Raw genomic sequence first — 22,565 nt, forward strand, 5'->3', positions numbered from 1 at the left:
ATGTAACCTATACAGTATATTAAAATAAACGGAAGACCATGATTATTCAGGAAAATTAGAATCTTATGTGCAGTATTGAAAGCGACCCATTAAAAGATTGGACAATACAACTGTTTATGGTAAGCATTTTATAATAAGGTCTAATTTATTAATATTAGTTACAATGTAATACTTTGTATTTCTTAACCTTGGTTAATTTTAAAGTTCTACATTTATTAAATTTCACAATTTAAGTTTTAACATTTTACATTAGGTATTATGAATGAACAAAGAACCGTATTTTAATTACAATAAAAAAAGAAACCACCTTAGCAGTTTATGATATCTTATTTACTAACAAATATTAATGAGTTACACTCTATGTTAACAGTGTACCAGCATTTTAAAGTAATTTCTTACATGATGCGATCACGTTTAAATAACACGTGAGCTAGGATGTATAAACTCAAAGCACTTAAATGAATATTAGCAGTCTGAGTGCACAAAAGAGATAAACGCACAGATATTATCTTTTTGTTTAATATATATTAAAGTCGCAAAACAAGAGAGTACAGATAAACGTAAGTAGCTTTAAATGACACAAGCGCATTCTATTACAATGGGATTTAATCTGTAGGGGAAGTTGCTTTACCCTGCGGTGACGTAGTTTCCGATTCATGTGAAAAAGGTTTATAGAGTGCCTGCAGATTATTTCTGATAACAAGCAAGCAAAAGAAACCGAGAAGAACCGTTACTTGGCTAAATTTGTCTCTCCAACATTTTGAATTTAGACTGCGATACTAAGCTCAACCGCTAGATGTCAATGTACCATACCGTTTCTTTAAATGAGTCAAAACTACAGGACACATTCAACAAATTGTTTGTTTAATAAAACGAACATACAACAAAATTCAACAAATCGTTTATCTAATACAATTATTATACAGTAAAATATTAATAAAACTTAATATTAACATAAATTAAATACAATTTAAATAGTATATTATTAGACACAAACCGGGTCAGGCGCACCCGCGTCCGTTGACACGGTCTATAGTAACCCTTGTTTTTTAAATATCGTAGTAAACTCATGGATAGTTCTCATGAGGACACAGAGGGAGATGTTTAGAGACATTTTAGCTCAATTCAAACACATGAGTAATGGCATGCAAGACTGGATCTCATTGACACTGATGTTGGGTCAACAAACTCCAGGTCATATGTGTGATTCATCTAATGGAGTCACTGACACTCATCCTTTAGATTTACTTGAGTTTGCGCAAGGAACAAGATTCTTATTCAATCTGATGTTATACGTTTTAAAGTCTTTTTCAGTACTACTTCCCATCCTCTCTCTGGCCCGTACAGTAGAGACAACAGCAGAACCAGACTGTTTAAATCTTTTATGAGTATTTCTTTGTAATGTGTTTAAGTAACGAACATAATCTCTGAAATGTTACAGGGATCACATTGTGACCAAGGGAACAAATTATACACACCACGGGGCACTAAATGAAAAATCCTATGGTATCGTTTTTCACGCCATGTTTAAATTGTCTCTTATGCTATCTTTCAGTTTGAATCATTTGTGTGATTTAAAGCACTAGCGTCAGACTTTCTTTCTGTAATCCGGTTCTTCTCTGAAGTCCATTCACAGCCCAATTGACTCTTTTTAATTGAAGTTCAGACCTTCACAAGAGACCGCGAGAGAGATAAAGTGTCGCTTTAACACAAGCCTCTCGCTCTGGCTTCAGTCATTCAGTCCACACATGAATTCATCTTTCTGACCTTTCCAGCAGAACTCATTTTGGAGATGAACGCTAATGAAAATCTTTGTGTTAGACCATTTTAGCATGACATGCTCAGCGTGTCTAGCCAAACGGGAGTGTTTTATAGCTGGATCGATCACTCCAAGTGAATAGAGAGAAGGTTAGTCAAGTGTCAAACAGCACATAGACGGTGTGCTTAAACTAAACCTGCATCTGACCTTTGATTGACCTTTCACTGATCAAGAGGATACATGAAGGTCATTCCCACAGGGACACTTTATCGCAGCGATGTAATAATGTTGTTCTAATAATGTAAGTATAAGCTTTGTCTTATGTTCATGTAAGAAGAAACAGAATCAGACATGCACTAAGAATATGGCGTAATATAGCTCATATTGTTTGTTTTGGAAAGAATGTGAAGAGAAATGTTGGATTTTTTATTTCGGTTTTGCAGACTTTAGTACTGTAAGTTGACAGATAACCTGAACCTGAACAAATGAAGACTTTGCTTTGGTCTCCCGCTTGTTTTTCTAAAAAAAGACCCCAATGACTGCATCTGTCTCTTATAGAGTTTCAGTAAAGATCTAACCATATCCCATGTGCTTGGAAATACTAAAGTCTGTTATCGATAGTCAGAGAAACACATCTCGTCAAATTGTATATGAGCTTCAAACATTAAATAAAACTCTTCTGAGAACAAATTCTCTCAAATGAACAACACCTGAGCAGTGTTGGTTGTAACTAGTTACTAAGTAATCAGTTACTGTAATTTAAGTACTTTTCCCTTGAAAAAGTAAAGGAAGGGATTACTCTTATTTTTTCTGTAATTTAATGACAGTTACTTCTGATGTAAACTAAATACTGTCATGGCTCTGCTTCATTTAGTCATGTTTTTCTTGGTCCTGTAGCAGAGCCATGACAAAGCCTTTGGTTATGTGTGGAGAGAAACATATTATTGTCCTTTTGACAATAATATACGTTCTCTCCAGTGTCTCGTCATTGGCCCCGCTCCTCTCGTTTCCTTGTGATCTTTCCCTAAGTGTTTCATTACCCACACCTGCCCTGTGTCATTATCCCTAGTTTGTCTCTCCCTATATATACCCTCATGTTTCTTTGTCTTCTTGTTTGTGGATTACGTTGTATGTTCAGTGCTATGCTATGTTCCTCGAGTTTCTGTGAGTGGTTCCCGTTTGCCTTTACCTCGTGTCCTGTTTTAGATTTAGTTCTGTTTCTTTCCCCCTCGTGGGAAGTGTTTTGTTTTGATTTCTTGTTTTGTTTTCGTGTATGTAGTTCCGGTTCTGTTTTGCACCCCATCGTGGGTTTTTTTGTTTTTTATATTAAAGTCTTGTTTTGTTAACCCCGTCACTGCCTGCCTGCACTTGGGTTCTTCCACTCTTCCTGACAGATACTTTGTGTAATATATGTGTGTGCAATAGTGGAATTGACATCAAAATTCAAAGTCTAACTATAGAATCCGTGCTTTAATGTATAATTCTCACATTTGTAATACTTCGGTCAGTTAATAATACTATATGTAGTTTTATATTTATTTGAATGAATTTTAAAAATGAGCCGTTTCATGTCTATCCTTGAATCATAATCAAGGTTGATATAGGATATAGAAAGTAATTAGTAATAAGTAACTAAATACTTTTTGGAGCGAGTCATTTGTACAGTAATCTAATTACACTATTGAATATGTAACTAGTAACTAGTAATTCATTACTTTTTCAGAGTAACTTGCCCAACACTGCATCTGAGCAAAACGAGTCCGTTTCCAGGCAAATCTGAGCACTGTTCTGAAAATAATATTGATATCCCAGTGAGATTCTCTTGCTTTTCTGTGTATTTTAATGCATTAGCTTCTCCTAGACACACCATGAAGACAAAAGAGATCACATTTGTTATATTTCTTTTGGCACTTGTTGAAAATAGCACATTTGCTTATTTTTAAACATCGGTCTGGAGTGAGAAACTCAAGGATTAGATTGATCTCCTCATGGCTGAGATCATGAAGCCTCTTCACATGCACACGTTTACCTCTGTCTCTACGCCCGCGCATGCACGCTGTCAATTAAAAAGCGATTAGGAAAAATGATAAAAAGGTACAAAACAGAACGTTTGTGAAACGTTGATGGATTCATTTTGGCAGGTGCACCTGCAGGCTCACGTTTGCACTCCGGACACACCACATGATTTAAAGTCACAGCTCTGCTTTGTGTGTCTTGAGAGCACTTGAGTATCGACCGCATCTCCAACAGCATTCCGTAATAAAAAAGCATCACAGTGTTTGGCATTCTGAGACACATTAGAGGAATGTTTGGTCTGACTGTGATGTGATTAACACAACCGTCTCACTTTGACTTGGGAGTATATTACAGTTTGAAGGATGCGAGTCGAGATGTTGCTGTGTGGTCGCTAAGGTGTTCTGAGGTGTGTTGCTAGGTGGTTGCGTTCTGGCATGCTAAATCAGCTCTGTCACATTCCAGTCTGTAGATTTTTGTTGTTTATTTACCCAGCAGGTGAAAATAGCTTTCACTTAGATTCCTCTTGTATTCAGTGTGCCTGCTAGCCTACCCCTACAAAAAGTACTAAACTTGAAGTTCATTTTATGAAGAACACGTTAAATTCACTTCATATACATTTTAAGTGTGGCTACTTTATGTAGTAAGTATACTAATATCAATGTACTATTGTACTTGTAAGTGTACTACAGCAATTCAGTAATACTTGGGGAGTATTTTTTACTACAAGTGGGTGTGGGAAAAAAGTTATAGCTTACTTAAATAAACGAGTAAACACAACTACTAGTCAAGTATACTTCAAATACTTCATTATATTTAATTATGTTTCTCAAGAATACTTAAGTGTACACAAAAAGGTGCTGAAGGTTCTTCACAGCATAGAAGAATCATTTTTTGGTTCCCCAAAGACAAAAAATGCACTTTACTTATACTTGAATATTTTACTTCATCAAAATAATTAAGTAGTAAAAAAAGTTACAAAACAGTTACAGCAACTTATCACGAGTCAAGATTTACAATTATTAGACAAGATGTACAGCCAGTTTGATTATACCTTATAATGTATGGCAGCAACATTTTTTTACTGTACAGTTTATTGTTCATTTGGTCACACTTTATTTTAAGGTCCAATTCTCGGTATTAATAAACCATTAACTATGACTTTTGCATCAGTAAACTACTTATTTGTTGCTTATTAATAGTTAGTAAGGTAGTTGTTAGGTTTAGGTATTAGGTAGGATTAGGGAAGTAGAATATGGTCATGTTGAATATGTGCTTTATAAGTACTAATAAACAGCCAATATGATAAAAATAGATATCTAATAAGCAACTAGTTGATAGTGAGAATTGGTCCCTATACTAAAGTATTACCGTTCATTTTATATAAACTCTTCTTGCGTTACCAAAACAATATATCTATTCATTTGAGAGCTTTTCTCTGCCACTTTTTCAAACAGTAATTTTAATATATTTGCAGCTCAAGTCTCTGTGGACAGTCAGCGTGATTTGATGGTTCATTTATTCTCCATCACCCAAGCGAACAGGACGAGTGATGTTCTTAAGTTGAATTCTTGGCATTGGGTTTGTTGAAATCCCTCAACACAGTAATCACAGATAAACACTCACTGCAATGCAGTCAACTCACGTTCATTTTCTGCGACTGTTCTTCTGCCAGATTAAAGCTATTTATGGTCAGAGAAAACAGCGTGTGCCTCTTTTAAAGACTACAGGCTGTGTTTGAACATTTGCTAACAAATGTAATCCCAACACGAGTGAATAATTCTGTCTTTAATCAGCGTGTTTGAGAAAACAACAGAACGATTTCAGGACGCAGGTACCACTGATCCGAGTTTTCCATGATGTCTAAACAAATCCAAGACACTATCATCATAGAGCGGGAGGAATCCCATCCATTGCTCTGACGCTCATCTATGGTGTTCCTGACATCTCTGCAGGATACTGAATAAGAATGTTCTGTTCTGTTTGGCTTGTGTTGAATTTGAGTTTTTTATGAATTAGTCCTGGAGGGAAAGATAATGGACCTTAATAACAGGATACTCGTTTTCAGCCATATTTAGAGTTTGAGCGCTATGTGTACATCTCAACATCTGGAGCTCATTTCATTCAGTCTGAAGAACCAAACAGATAAACAACAAGTGAAGAACAGCTTGACCAGCACATTGTGATCTTTTTCAATCGCTGCAGTTTGTTTTTGAAATTCAAAAATTACGTCTTTTCAGAATATGAAAGAGAACACAGAGAGATACACCTGCACTGTATCTTTAACATGCATTTTACAAATAAAGAAAAAAAAGAAAAAGAAAGGAAAGGAAAAAAGAAAAGAAAAGAAAAGAAAGAAATAAAGAGAAGCAAGAAAAAAGAAAAAGAAAGAAAAAAGAAAGAAAGAAAGAAGGAAAGAAAGAAAGAAAAAAGAAAGAAAGAAGAAAGATTGAATGCATGTAATCAGTTTCACAGAGGACTGTACTGTATTTCATATTTCTGTCAGGTCGATGTGTATTGTAAACCTGGCCGTCTGGAATCTTTCACATAATGAAAGCGGGATACGATGGTGTGAAATGGTTTGAGAGCGCCGTGCCAAACTGTTATCATGACCCAGACAAGCGTTGCTTAATTCCTGTCCACCGAGTCTGATGAATTCCGACTTCACTGTCATTTCTTCACCTTCACAGAGTAAACAATCAGCTGCACCTGCCATCATTGTGGAAAGTGAAAAGGTGAAACTTGTCTGAAAGTCAATGTTTGTTTGTTTGTGTCATTAATTGTCTTATCTGTAATAATAAGGTTTGTAGTGTTTATTTATGTTTTACTTTGTCCAGGATATCCAGATTATCATCAAGACTTGGGCTCTTTTGACTCGGTAAGCAATCGTAACTGAATTTGTGTGTATGTGTGCGTGCGTGCGTGCGTGTGAGTGTGTCACAATTTCAGATTTTAAGAAACTTATTTTTAGACACAAATCATCCTGTTCAAAGCTTTGCCTTAACAAAAACGTCACAATGTGCCATATTAACTCTCTCTCTCTCTTTCAATTCAATTTAAGTGTGCTTTATTGGCATGACAAAATGTACATTCGTATTGCAGCTGGGCTTCGTACAAATAGTGCAAGTATGTAAACAAACGAAAAGAAAGATAATTATAGTAATAAAATAAAGTGTGATGTAGTGCAACTTAAAGTGGTTTATAATATATGTAAATATCTCTCTCTCTGTGTTTTTGTTTAATCAGACTGACAGTATAGTCTCTCACTCATGTACTCTAAGTGCTGTAATTCACAAATTACATTGGCAAACACAATCCAAAATGTAAACATTTATACATATTTCATGATCGCATCCTTTAACAGGTTACGGATCATGTGATGGGAAACAAGAACATTCTGACCCAGTTTCATGTTTGCAGTGGTGACGGAGAAAACTTAAAAGCTCTTTGTCTTTGATTTAACAGTAATGTTTTGTGTCTTTATGTCTCATGCTCAAGCCGGCAAAGACTTGTTTTCCCAGCGTGAATCATTTGTATTTCTTTTATACAAATGTTTCAATCAAAATAAATACAAATGTTAAGGTTTTCAGTCTGGACTTGTGGACCGCACTCTATACACTCTCTCTCGTTTCACTCTTGGGCAGAAATATGAAACTGAAGTTTATTCTTTGTCATGTAAGAGACGAGTAAGCTGATATTGTTTAATCTGTTTCTTGTTTTTCTCGGTGTGAAAGCATTGTTCTTCACATGTGTGTATGTTCTCGGTCTCACGGAGAACATTCATCATCGCACCACAGGTGCTGCATCCACACGCCTGCTTGTCACTGAAGATAAAGCACTTCATGAGAAATGAAAATTCATTCCGTCCCATTTACTAATTTCATCCTGTTTACTCTTTACTAACTCCTTAAAAAGACTTACTTCTTTTTTTTTTTACTGGGCAATATATTTGAAAGGAATTAGCTATGCACATTATCCTTCAGGCATAATAAATCATTATCATTAAAAACATTAGCGTTGTCTTTTTATTGTTAACAAGATGTCATCATTCTGATTCACCTACAGAGACGTACAGAAGAATGTTTCAGTGCCGTGGCAGCCGTCTCAGGACAGAAGTCTATTCCCATCCCATATTTTCTTTTTACCTCTTTCATTTATCTGTATTTCATGCGCTACTAACATCTGTCTGCCTTGTGAAATGTTGACAGAGCAAGCAACATAAATACTTGAATCAAGCTCAAAATGTCCAAAACCTTTTATGTGATTTGTTTAGAATAGGGTGATGAATTCCTCCACAAAACGTTTACAATTAATTCTCTATACTGGTTTCATTTCTAATGCAATAGTCCCACTGGAGAAAGAGTTCATTTGGCCCCATGCGTTATTCATTCCCAATCTGATTATAGCCAGACATCCCATCGAGATGCAAGAGAGGTGAATTAAGACTAAAATACCAATGTGATCAATCAGGTTTGGATGTAAAGCAATCAGACGGGCTGGTGTAAGTGATGGGGCAGACAAGGAGGGGATGTTAATAGAGAGAGAGAGAGGATGAGCCGGGCTGCTGAGATTCATCTCTTTTAAGACCTAATGAGCTAATCAGCGGCAGCAGATATTTGTTTGTTTAATTAACAGAATTTCATGCATGTTTTTTTCCTTGTGGGTGGAGCCGGTGGACGGTAAAGTTGATTGGTTGTGTCGTTCTAAAGAACTCAAAGGGACACTTCACCCAAAAAGGAAAATTCTGTCATCGTTTACTCGCCTTCGAGTTGTTCCAAATATGTATAAATGTCTTTGTTCTGATGAACACAGAGAAAGATATTTGGAAGAATGCTTGTAACCAGACAGATTTTGCACCCCATTGACTACCATAGTAGGAAAAAATACTTTATAATTTTTTTTGTTCTGAACACAAAAGAAGATATTTTGAAGAATGTAGGACAGCAAACAGTTCTGGGGCACTTTTGACTACCATTGTGTTTTTTCCTACTATGGGAGTCAATGGAGTCCAAGAACTGTTTGGTTACAAGCATTCTTCCAAATATCTTTCTCTGTGTTCATCAGAACAAAGACATTTATACAGATTTTGAACAACTCGAAAGTGAGTAAATGATGACAGAATTTCCATTTTTGGGTGAAGTATCCCAAATATTTTTGCTGTTAATTTGAAATCCTTTCAAACTTTATTGAAACAAACTTCTTTTTACCATCCCCACTTGTTATTATGGTACTATTCTTATGGTTGGCTTGTAAGATAAAATGTTCCAGGATAAGCTCCCTCGTATGTCAGTTCATTAAATAAAGAAAGAAAAATTGAAATGTACACACACACTATTGGTTATGTCATAATTATGATGTCACAACACTTGAGATAAATTTCTTTAATGGAGCTTTATCCCCCAAAACAAATTTCCTTGTGGGTTTCCACCATTGGATGAATGGTTGATGTTGTGAAACTGTGCTCAGAATGGTTTGGTCTGTTGGTGGAAAATCATTCAGACCTTATGTAGAATCTTCATCTTATTTTTAATATAATGAAACTAGATCACTTTCATGCTCCAGTAATGGCAGTAAAGCACCATTAAGCAAGCATTGTATTCTATAAAGTATAAATAAAATATGACTCACGCTCAATATCCCAACACTTCTGAAGTCAAACCGTTGATTTGTGTGAGGAAAGTTTACAATTTTAATCCTCTAAGATCTTAAATCTCTTTACTTCTGGTGCCCTTTTACCCACTTGGATGTTCGCAGTAGGCATAACGATACACTTTTCTTGTCATATAAACAGAAGCTCAGACATTTGCTTATTTTGTGCTTCACGCAAGAAAAAAATGGATCCGGTGATAGAATGACACGAAGGTGAATGAAGGGTGACAAAGTTTTGTGTCTTACATATTACACTAATCTTTAACATACCTTTTCTTTGTGAATATTCAGACCTGAGATGTGAGAGATTGTGAGCGGTCTGTTCTGGTACGGATCTTCCTCCACTAAAGCCCAGCTTGAGGATTTCTGCAGAGCTCTCTGATCCGGTCTGAATCCCGCTGAAGGTTTGAACAAATCCCCTTTACATAAATCTGCCCCAGACACCAAACCCTCAGACCTCCAGTGTGTTCGCTAGCTGTTATATCACCAGCGGCTTCTCCTAACCTGAGCTTGAATAATCTCTGCTTTGGCAGCGCCAGTCGGGTTATATTTAATGATATCACATAGTTTTGCCTGCATAGAATAATAATAGTTACTGACAGTCATGACAGATGGAGTTTAAAGCTGTGTGAACAGTTACAAGGATGCTAATACACACTGGCCCTAAAAAGTATCTGGAAACAGGAACTGTGCTTAAAAATGTGTACATGTCATTCGATTACACATTAAATCCAACCAGGTTTCATTTAAGATAACGTCTAACATCTATATGTGTTGAAATTGAATGAGTTTGGGTTCATATTGAGATCTTCAATAATATTGAGTTTTGATTGGAGACTTGACAAAACTGAGCTCAGTTTGTGTTGCCATCTCTTCTGAAACTCTAATGACACACACATTTGTGACATTTCTGACTCTTTTTCTTCTAAGAAATATCTGAGACACAGCTCAGACTTAAGAAAACTTTCAATTTGCTCTTGATTTAATTTCATTGATGTCCAGGAGGAAACAATGGAGATGTTAAAGAGATCTCACCAGTCATTTTTCCTCAACGACAGTAATGATACACAGGTGTGTTGCTTCGGAAAACCGTTCATAACTTTCTCTCGTCTCATGTTGAGCAATTATTTGTCCATCAGCTTCTGCTTCTCATCTGCAGGGAGTGCCGTGTTTACTGTAACATAATCCTTAAAGAAGTCTTTGTTTCCTGGAGGAAGCACTAATAAAACAATCTGACGTAACAGCAGGAATCTTCTGTTCGCTTCAGAATTCAAGTTGAACCCCAGATGAGTGAGAACAATAACTGTGTTAACGCTTCACTTGCGCTCTTGTTTTAAAACAGCTGTCCGGCTCCATCGGTGGACCAGCAGCAATAAAGCGTGATAAAATACAGGCCCCGTTCTCTTCATTCATATACTCCTGAGAGACGGTGACAACATATTTCATTCGCTCATGATGCTAAACAGATGTCTCATGTCAAACTCTTCTTGTTTATTTTCTTAATACGATAAGTTTTGAAATAAGTTTTTAAGATTAGCACTGCAACGTCTGAAGGTGATTCTTCAATTCAGGTACTTTTGATTATTTACAGTCTTACAAAACAAACCAGATGTAAACTTTGTTTACACCATACATCAAATGTTCTGGAATAAAGATCATTAACTTCTGAAATACTGTTGATGTGCTCTCCTTTTAATTACAGACACACTTTTTTCAATGTTTATTATTTACATAAACACTTTCTTTATAGAAACTCCAATATTATATGGAAACTGTTCATAGAAGAGACATATTTTTTAATGCTAGCCATGTGTTTTCCTTTTAAGACAGAGAAGCACGTGATCAGAGAGCTGGGTAAAGATTCAAAAAAATCCTGCTGTCTTTATAAACACACAAAACATTTCACGAATGTGCATTTACCTTTTTGTGTGCATGCGTGTGTTTATTTTTGTAGTGCTCACGTATCCGGCTCTCCCTTGTGGGCATCTCACAGAAAGTTTATGGTGTTATTACTTTATTCAAAAGTATTAAAAGTAGAAGCATTCTCTCTCACACACACACGCACACGCACAGCACACACACACACACACACACACACACGCGCACACACACGCACACACACACACGCACAGCACACGCACAGGCTTTGGTTGACTATCCCCGTGGGGACAGTCCATAGGCGTAATGTTTTTATACTGTACAAACTCTATATTCTATCCCCTATCCCTAACCCTATCCCTAAACCTAAAGATCATAGAACACTTTTTGCATTTTTAGATTTTTTAAGAATATTGTTCTGTACAATTTATAAGCTTTTGTGCCCATGAGGACCTCAATTTTGGTCCCCACGGTGACACGAGTCCCCATGTGCTGGTGTGCGTTCAGGTTTAGGTCCCCACCGGGATATACAAACATGAACACGCACACACACACACGCACGCACACACACACACAGAAACAGACACATACACATTTTGTATTTTCATTCTGTGTGTGTGTGTTTATTTTTGTAGTGCTCACACACCCGGCTCTGGCTTTGTTTCACTGTGGACATTTCTGCTCTCCTCACTCACACACATATAAAACACAGATTGACGGTACACATGCATAAACAAACACATACAAGTACAAACTTACACAGGAACAGTCACAGGGTCGGACTTGTTTACTCTAGAAACAAACACATACTCCATGTATGAAATACTAGATGAGATTCCATATCACAGTGAAAAGAGCCCAACAGTGAGCAATGACTTATTAAACTTTGAGGACTGAGGACCAACATGAGCTCTTGTTAAGCAGCAGTGGTCTTTGTTTTATATTTTGACTTCATATTTGAATCATTTTAATATCCAGAAATTGAAAATGTAAATTAAGAGAAATAAGTTGAATTATTATTGTATTTATAGTTTTGTTTTTATTGTGTATATTGTAGAATATGAGAACCGGGTCATGAACGGAGCCACAAGTTGATTGACAGACTCTTGGATATGCCAGTGATGCCAGTGATGGACACGCAACATTACACGTGCTTTTATATCCAAAGTGACTTCATTCAAGATATCTGTATGTGTGAATCAAACCACAACCTTTGCTTGGCTAACACCAATTGACTTTCATTTCAAAATGTCTGTCCAATGCTTTATCTGCTATGATTATGTAAATTATCATTTTTCAGATCTGTCAGCAAAACCTTCATGTTTGTCATTTGGGGTGCGCGAAATCCCTGGATCCATAAAAGTTCATTTTTGAGAAATGTTGGAACTCTTTTGAGGTTTTCAGTTTCATACACAATGTCTGGATTATGTTTGTTTTTTGACTTACATTTAAAAGAAAGAAAATCTGTTTTTGACACATTTAGTGAGCTCACAGACTCAAGGGTTTGTCCAAAGTCCGTTTAGGGAAGTCGTGCCACTCGGCGGCCATCTTTGCAAAGCGGTTACGTAATTCAAACAAGACGTGAATAGGAATACTGATATTTCTAATCGCCGGCTAAAATCCTAATTAAACGACATATTTTAAAACAACATTTAAAAATACGTAACCATAACGTTTGTTTCCTATGATCAAATAGCGCTTAAAAACATTATTTTTTCATGTTGCTGTAGATATTGCGCATGCGCAATGCTTTGCTAGGGCGGCCATATTGATCGTTGCGTTCCTCGCCTTTCGTTTCAATGGCAGTGACGCATCTTATTCATATTAATATCTTTGGTTTGTCGTTTTATAGACTGTTCACGCGCCTGGACTGCAGTTAACTTCCGGTCTGTGTGTTTATCGGTCTGGATAGTGTGTAAATAACATAACTATTTAAGTTTTGTTTCATTTATGTTCATATTAATTTGTATTTTTATTTTATTATGTAATAATTGTATTAAATGAACAATTTGTTGAATGGGTGCTGTAGTTTGGTCGCATCGAAAAAAAACATATGGTACACTGACATCTAGCGGTTGAGTTTGGTATCGCAGTCTAAATTCAGAATATTGGAGTGACAAGTTTAGTCAAGTAACGCTTCTTCTCGGTTTCTTTTGATTGTTATCAGAAATAATCTACAGGCGCTCTGTTGTTTGTGAATGTGCACCGGAAGTTAAGTGCAGTCCACCAATGTCTGTTAATGTTGTCACTTTGAAACCGTATATACTCCACATGTCCTGTTGTTATATTTGTTGTCTAAATTCTAAAGCATCCCTCTTTAGCATCTTTATTGTTGTTTTCTCCGAACACGCCTGTCCTCCCATTCCCTTCATTTGTTGTAACAGTGTTTCCCCCCACCTTATTCCTGTCTTGAATTGTTTCGCTGCAGTTCCTCCTGCGTCTGGATCTCTCATTATTACTGTGAGTGAGGTCAGGGGTCAACGTAACTGGTCCCAATTTCCTCAGCATTTCCATCTTTGTTTACAGCCAATATGAGAATGACTCATTAGACCGAAGCTCTTGAGAAAGTGAAATAAATCGAGATGGAAGAGGCCATGAGCTCAATGGGTTTAGGGGAGATTGAGAAGAAGCCCATGAGATTCTAACAATGCGAACACACGGCGGATGAGCGCCACCCGTATAAGAGAACAAAGCCAAATCACGAAAGCTAATTGAAAGTGTTGTGTCTCTTCTCAAAGCAATGAAGCAGCTGATGAGAAAGATGATTGCGATGGGAATGAAGATCTGGCCGGGGAGTTTAACGCTAGTGTCGGTTTGGTAAAAGCGAAGCGCTAGCATGACGCAAAAACAGATTGCATGAGAGGACTTCATTAGGGAGTCTGACGTCTGGTGTGTGTGCGTTTGAATATATCTCTCCTGATTCTGAGCTCATGGCATGCTCTTCTGTCATGTGGATGTGTGCATACATCCAGCGATCTGTGTCAGACAAATGTGCCTGATAAAGATGAAGCGGTTGTGCATCAATTTGTCTTTATGGTGTGATTTGGAGCATAATAAGTTCTTGTTTTTTGCAATTAGATCAAATAACAATTGAAGAGTTTGCTTCCAAAATGAGATCATGTTTTTTTATTGTGCATTCCAATTAATATCAATGAAACTGCAGCTGGTTTGTTTTGATTTAAGTCATAGCTCAAAAAATACAGCTAGCTAACACAATAAAACACAATAAAAACATGACAACATTTTAAAAAACATGATTTTAGAAAATATTTTAAAACGGATTTATCTCATTTTGGAACCAAACTCTTCAATTGTTGATTTGTTCAAGTCTTTACCCAAAACTAATAATGCTGTTACTATTTTAGGAGAACGGTAGTTGTTCTTTCATTTCTCAGGGGATTTGAAAGAGTTCTCAGTTGTGTTTCAGTCTCAACTTAGTCTTAGATGTTTCTCCTAAAACTGCTTATAAGAGAATCAAATGAGAGTGTAATCGGTAAAACAATCTGGATCTGGATGTGATGAGAATAGTTCATATTGAGATCAATCATATTGACGTTTGATTGCAGACGAGACAAATCTGAGCTCAGTTTGACACATTGTTGACGTCTCATCTGACTCTTTTTCTCTGAAGAAACACCTGAGACACACGAAACGTTTCCATTTGCTCTCCGTTTAATCTCTTCGATGTCAATGAGAAACAATTGAGACTTACTTTGAACACAGTGCATTAACTTACATTAACAAAGATGAATAAATGCTGTCAAATATTGCTCCATAGTGCAGTTAACGCGTAAATCAGTGTGAAAAAATGATTAAAAATTTTCGTATCAAGCTGTGGAATGACATTGTGTAAGAAAGCAATCACAGATCTTTCATTTTTGGGTGAAGTGCTCTTTTAATTTCTTGTAATCTGTCAGCATTGTCACCGAGGCGGAGGTGTGCTGGAACAGGAAATGATGTCAGGCTCCTTTAAAAGGACCGTCAGATCACATCAGAATCCTTAGGAAACTAAAGGCATCCTGAGGTCTTGTTTTTCTCATGCAGTGTGGGATTTGTAGCCCGATGCATTTGGATGTCAGCCAAACCCGTCCACGCTACGAGCGTTTAGACAAATTCCACACCGGATAAAAATAGAGCGTACATTCTATCCCCAGTGCCAGGTCTCAGACAATAGACTCTCATCAGAGCCTCTCTCTCGACCTCTGACCTCTGTAGTCCATCAGGGCCTGTCACACACCGTGCTGGGCTTTCTGTTTGGGATTTACTGATCATGGGAATCCAGTGAAGTCATAATATTCTGTGTGACTTTCTTTAACTCAATATTGTCGTGAGGAATCTCACAAAAACACGTCTCCAGCATTGAGAACATTTACATTCTGTTTAGTTCGTTCATATTCATTGTATTCTTTGATGTTGGTGTGAAAGGAGTCACATTGTGGACAGATTTTGTAAAATTCACTTATTTTGAGCAAATGTGATTTATGAAGCTCCGGGGAGCTGTGACAGAAGTGACTGTGTTCAGGTCTGCTTGCACGGGAGATGAAGATTCGCTGTCTCTTTTCTACCTACAGGAAACGTCTCTTGTTTGTTTTAGAATAGCACTGTGTGGCTGCCGGATCTGTCGCACACATACAGAATACAGGTGGGTTCATACCACACAAATGTCCCACAGAAATTCAGTTCAGATGCACATCGAGATGCAAATCAAAATTTATCCTTCTCTTTCTCTTAAAATGAGGTCTGAAGAACTGCCCAAAAGAAATAAAAAACACAGATCTCTTTAATGTCTCAATTATTTCTTTTAGATGTCAATGAGATTAAATGAAGAGCAAATGGAAACTTCACTTAAATCATCTGCGTCTCAGATATTTCTCCTGAGAAAAAGAGTCAGAAATGTCACAAATGTGTCAAACTGAGCTCAGATTTGTCTCGTCTGCAATCAAAACTCAATCTTATTGAAGATCTCAATATCAACTCAAACATTTCTCATCAAATGTACTCAAATCTAGGTTTTTTACTGTACCTTAACAATCTATATTCATTTTACACCTCCATGCTCCTTATGTGTTTTAACAATTACACTCCCATTGTTAGTGGAATGAATAACGTGAATGAAGTAGTCAGTTTTAAAATATACTATAAATGTTAAAACTGTTTACTATTTTTCTGGACAAAATGCATTGTGGTGTTTTGTTTGTGTTTATATGGTGATAAAAGTAGTGTGTGGAGCGGACATTGAATCGGCTTCTAAAATAAACCCAGAACATTCTGGCAAACTTTAGATTTAGGATAAAAACATGACGGATCACACCAGGAAACTTCTGTGATATCTTGATGTAAGTTTAGTGTTTCCGAATTATACGGTTTCTCACTTGTAGACCAGAGATAACATCATTTTCTGTCTTTAGACACAGACTGACCTAATGATTGGTGAATGAGTTTCAGACACATGAATATCACTTACATTCAGAATTCAGCTTACTTAGATTTCTCAAATCATGGATATCAATTTGACTGATGGAAAATATGATTTTGGGGAGGTCAGGACACCCTTCAGCACCATGAACAGTCGCCGGATACCGCTCAAGCTCTTAAAAAACATGTGTTACCCCAAAGATTTATTATAGGCCTGTTTTTATACAACTACACTGATTACAACATCAGCATCCAAACACAATAATCTTCATTCATTCTGGGCAGAAGTTCACACTTTTACAACCTTTTACCAATGAGTCGAAAAACATATACTTTCATTAAGTATACAGCATCAGCATTATATCCCCAGAATGAGAGAATAAGGCAACATTTATATATTTTATACATGTATTATTTACATGGAGTGACAATACTGAGATAACATGTACTGTGTACATATACAAATAATCCTCATTTAATATATACAAACAATATCAACATCAGAAATACAATGGCCCTAAAGTATTTGTACACTTTAGCAACACATCTTTTAAGAAATATAGCAAAGAAATTAACAAAACAAAGATGTTTGTAATAAACAATACATATCTGTAGATGAAGTAGTCAAAATGCATCACTTCTATGTTCATCATGTTTCACTTCAGCGCGGACTGTGGTTGTATTTATTAGGATTAAGTGTCAGAAATGACGGAGATGAATTTGTATTTTATAAATTCTGGAGTAGCAGACTGAGGCCAATTTCATATACAGTGGCACTTTGTTTCCTTGGTAACCAAGTAAAGTAACTTTTAAAATAGTTTTCTTTATGATGGATTTCCTAGTTTAAAATGATCAAGTTTGTGCTAAATCTTTACGTATTTAAAAAGTATATCAAAACATAAATGATACTTTTTTAATAACATTTAGTGTAACTTTTCTTCTAAAAAGGAAATAAAGAACTTGGTGTGATACAAAATGCATTTAAAGTCTCCAAATACTTGTTGAGGCTGCACTGTAGATTTGACGTACTCTCTCTCATGTGCGTTTCCCAGTCAAGCAGATGATTTTCTTAAAAGCTTTTCTGAAGTCTCTGTTAAAGATGGTGTAAATGATGGGATTCACTGAACTGTTACAGTAACCAATCCAAAAGAAGAGCTTAAAAAGCCCTTCGGGTGCCACGCAGCTCTCCCCGCAGATGGCGTGGAGACTGTATGTAAAGAAAAAAGGAAACCAGCAGAGGACAAAGATCCCCATCACCACAGCCAGGACGAACGTGAAGCGTTTCTCTCGCATCTGAGCTACTTTGGTTTTCGAGACCCTCGTAAGCTGTCTGTTGCTCTGCTCCTGATGGGAAACCCACGAGACCCGACAGGGCCGCTGAGGGCAGCAGTGCGCGCCGTCCACTCTCCTGCGCTTAGAGAAGCGCGAGCTTTTGGGTTTGTTGTCGCACGCGCTCTCCTCTAAATCAATATGATCCAGCTCCTCCTGCCTCTGGTTGCTTTCTGAGCTGTCACTGCTCGGGCTTTCCTTCTGGAACTTATCCTTTCGTGCGAAGCACGTCTCGGACTGGGAAGCCTGTCTTTCCAAGCCGTTTTTAGCTACGAATACGGTGGACGAGCGCTGTTTGGCGACCCGGTAGATTTTACAGTACACTATGATCATGATGAACCCAGGCGCGAAAAACGACACCAGGCACGAGGAGAGGATGTACCAGGTGTCGTCGTTAAGCAAACATTCCGTCTCGTCGTGTTTGGTCATGATAAGAGGCGGGAAGGAGATGACGGCCGATATCACCCACACCACCACGATCATAGATTTGATGCGCTTTGGGGTTCTTTTCAAGTTGTAACTCACCGCCTTGGTGACGGACCAGTACCTATCCAAACTAATGGCGCACAGGTGAACGATAGACGACGTGCAGAACAGGACGTCCAGAGCCAGGTAAAATGCGCACCAGGTGCTGCCAAAGTACCAGAATCCCATGATCTCGTTGGCGAGGGAAAACGGGATCACCAGCGTTGCCACGAGGATGTCCGCGCACGCGAGCGACACGAGGAACAGGTTCTGCGGCGCACGGAGCGCACGGCTGGTCAGGACCGCCACGATGACCAGAACATTTCCAACAATGGTGACTAAAATAATTACGGACACCACGAGTATGATGAACGCGGCGGGCGTCAGCGTGTGTGGCCACGGTTTGGGGCTGCTGGTGATGTTGGCATGTTGCTCCGTCGCATTGGTCTGAGTTACATCCATGCTGGGTCCATGCCTCCTGACAGCCAACTTAACGTTTCAAGAATTAACACCGACTCACCATCGTCCTGGTAGGAAAGGCGCACGTTACTTTAGGTAGTTTCACCAACGCGCTCCAACGAGGATGCAAGGAACCCTTGAGCTGCCAAGGTGTTTTGGTGATGCGCACTCATGCTTGCAAGATAAGAGCTGTCCATCGTGGCCACAAGGACGTTTTTATTCCGACAGTTTTGATTCTTTATAAGCTCACGTCCAAAAAAGGAAAAGGTGTTTTGTTTGACGCGCTCTATAAGCACACACGGCTCTCCGCGTACGCGCTCCACACTGAACTGAATTATGTGACGTGCGCTTGAGCTCGAACTAATCACGTGACCTCATGCAGTAGTCCAGCCCCTCTCCAAACAGACACACACTTAGAAACATAAAGTGCTGTAAATGTACATCTGCTTTTCACTTCCAAACGTCAAGTGATGCTCATCTCTTTCATCACCTATAGTTTACTTAAAGAATGTGTTTTGCCCTGGATTTTATTTGAGTAGTGATGTTGATGTTGATGTTAACATTTCTCATATATTTTCTGCCTACAATCACCCCGTCTTTGAGAATTCCTCAAATTCCTCCGCTAAATCAACGGCTTCACTGACTTCCAAACCCTCTAACGGTAAGAAAATACCTGCTCACTGGCCTCCTGGGAGAAATGTGCTTCGAAAGATTTTCAGATGTTCGAGCAGTGAAGCAGAGATGTGGATCTGTTCACGACAGCGCTGTCATTATCCCACAGGGTTAGTTGGAGGAGGACGACTGATTGCAGGGTGCATTTGTGTCCGACCAATTTCAGGGTGTGAAAGAGACGTGGCATCTTTCTTTCACTCGTGGCTTCTGGTTTCATGGTGTTTGTTTGGTAAAATACCATAAACAGAATTCAAGCAAGATGATGAATGAGAGAGAGAACGTTTTGTACATCATTGTTTATAATGACATTCTCTCGCACTTTGTTTCACTTGCTCACTTCAGGGTAATGCTGGGTCTTCACGTGGTGTCTTAAAGCAAAACCTGTTTGGTTTAACGCTCTTTTATGCTGCGAAATGTATGACATGCTTTAGATAACTCAAAAGATTTAGATTCTAAAAATAAAAAGATTTGAGTTGTAAAGGTTGCTGCTATTCCATTTGAGTCAAAATAACACTCTTTGTGCTAAATGTTATGTTGAACTCTTCAGAAACTCTTATTAAGTGATGATTTGATGGTTGTGGAATTGCACCTTTACAATCATTTGTTTTAATGTGAAGATTGAGATGTTTATTTCTGCAGGTCACGATATAAAACGATGGTGCCGTGAGCTGTCTACAGATCGCTGATGGCCTGGACCTGCTGTTCCTGCGTTTGCTTTTCTCATTTGTCATTTCAGCCCACTGGATAAACAGACACCTCTGACAGGAGGTGGGTGTACCTCCACATGTTCCCCTTACTTCTTTAATCATTCAAAGGACAGGAAAACACTTTCCAAACTCTCTAAAGCACAACATCCGCTCTGACGTCACATTATCACTGTAAAAACATTTGCTGTAGTTATGCAGCTAGCTGCCAGTAACTTACTGTAGATTTATATAGATCTAATTTATTGGCAACAGTTTGTTCAAAGATAAATGAACATTAAACATTAGTCTTAAACGCAAGTCTTTATCTTTACAGAAAAAACAAAATAACAGCCTCGTTCAAAGCATTCTGGAAACCAGAAATCCTCATCAACCTCTTTCTGTTTTTTTTCTCATTTTAGCTCCCAGAATGCTTTGCATGATGCTGTTATTTTACATTTTTTCTGTAAATTTAAAGACTTAATGTTTAATGTTCATTTATCTGTGAACAAACAGTTGCCAGTAATTTACATAAATGTAAATCTACAGTAAATTACTGGCAACTAGCTGCAACTGTAATCTGGAGGATCAATGTTATCTGTCTTTTAGATTTACATTTAGGCAATTGGCAGATGGCTTTGTCCAAAACGGTTTTGTGGAAAGAGAAAGTCAATGTGAAAGCAAGTGTTATTTGATAAAGCCATTCTTCCTCAACTCAAATGTTTACTTTCAACAGACTGTATATTAAGTACAGTATATAGCTTCTTATTCTTTTAATCCATCCTAACCCCCCCATTCTCTCTCTCTCTCTCTCTCTCTCTCTCTCTCTCGTCTTTCCCCTGTCTGACCAAGCCTAGAAAAATGTAGTGGCGCTTTGACAGCTTTCTCCGGTGGTTATTTTTGGAATGGAGGAGAAACTCGAACACTAAGTGTAGTAAGAGAAAGAGAGAGAGATGAACTGTGTAGACGGTGAAGTGACTTTCCTGCATCACAGTTCAGAATATTGATGTTCTATTATCATCAACTTTTCCAGAAATCAACCACATGTTTGATATTCTCCTTTACTGACTTCACAAATATTTTATGTCGCAGCAGTTTTACCAATGCTTGATCATTTTAAATTGTGTTTTTTAACAGAACATTCGCTGATTCTTGATGGTTTAAAATGTGTTTCTGTAATTGGAATTTCATGGCAATGTTTTAACCTTTGTAAGGTTAATTATATCTCTGGGATGTCCCCTAAAATATCTTCATTTGTGTTCAGAAGATGCCGGCTTAAAGCATGTTGAACGTCATGTGGGTAAAAAACAACACAATTTTGATTTTGAGATGAGCTTTTCCTTTAAAACCTTCAGATGAAGTGACCTCCATTATATTTGCATGAACTACTAGGAACTACTAGCACAGGAAAACAATAGAACAGAATATAGCAGACAAAAACGCATCACAATGTAATATAAAACAAAAGTACAAGTATTGTGCATGAGGAGACTTCAAATAGATGCTGTCCTTCATGAATGTGTGTGTGTGTGTGTGTGTGTGCGTGCGTGCGTGCGTGCGTGCGTGCGTGTGTCTGTGTGTGCTCAAGCAAGTGTTTTCTGTCAGACACGCCCTTTTCTCTGTGCAGTGAGCATTTGTATCTAGAGTCATCTAGATTCTGGGATGTTTCTCTGTTCATCTGACTCCTGGCTATCAATCATTAATGAAGTCATGGAAGTACAGAGAGTCTGTCATGGAGGGCCGTGTGACAGACCTCAACCTACCCACAGTTCCTCCTCATTATCGGTCACAGTGTCATTCCAGTATTCTGATAAAGACCTCTTACAATTAACTCCATTATGCATTGATTGGCCGGTGTGTGTGTGTGCGTGTGTGTGTGTGTGTGTGTGTGCGTGCGTGCGTGCGTGCGTGCGTGCGTGTGCTGTGCAGTGCGGTGTGTGTGTGTGTTGTGTGTGTGTGTGCGTGGTGCGTGTATGTATTTGTGTGGTGTGTTGTGTGTGTGTGTGTGTGTGTGTGTGTGTGTGTGTGTGTGTGTGAGAGAGAGAAGAGAATTACGGAAGCCCAATGAGAGAGTCTTAAAAAGCAAAGATGTACCAAGGTTAGTCCCGTTTCATACTCTTTAAAGTCTTTCAATGTGTTTAAGACATGTCAGATCAAAACATTTAATAATTTAGAGTGAGACAATGAAATAAATTAAATAAGCCTACATATTTCTAACATAACAGATACTTTTGCTTTCTTTG

General features: G+C 37.9%; 1 protein-coding gene and 1 long non-coding RNA gene across 2 annotated transcripts; one reads left to right on the top strand and one right to left on the bottom strand.

Annotated features, from left to right (window-relative positions):
- Positions 1-5,829: 5,829 nt before the first annotated feature.
- LOC130563350 (uncharacterized) lies at positions 5,830-9,917 on the top strand. Its single transcript, XR_008964108.1, has 3 exons — positions 5,830-6,507; positions 6,610-6,650; positions 9,713-9,917. It is a non-coding gene; the product is annotated as an uncharacterized LOC130563350 (long non-coding RNA).
- A 7,722-nt stretch (positions 9,918-17,639) lies between these two features.
- On the bottom strand, positions 17,640-20,214 carry adra2da (adrenergic, alpha-2D-, receptor a). The gene has a single exon (XM_057348794.1). It carries the CDS (start codon positions 18,968-18,970, stop codon positions 17,750-17,752), a length of 1,221 nt encoding a protein of 406 aa, XP_057204777.1. The 5' UTR covers positions 18,971-20,214; the 3' UTR covers positions 17,640-17,749.
- Positions 20,215-22,565: the final 2,351 nt, after the last annotated feature.

This window comes from Triplophysa rosa, linkage group LG13, assembly GCF_024868665.1.
Source record: "Triplophysa rosa linkage group LG13, Trosa_1v2, whole genome shotgun sequence".
Lineage (NCBI taxonomy): Eukaryota > Metazoa > Chordata > Actinopteri > Cypriniformes > Nemacheilidae > Triplophysa > Triplophysa rosa.

Bases quoted from the DNA above. Each gene is read 5' to 3' on its own strand.
- adra2da (XM_057348794.1), bottom strand. From the start codon at position 18,970: ATGGATGTAACTCAGACCAATGCGACGGAGCAACATGCCAACATCACC.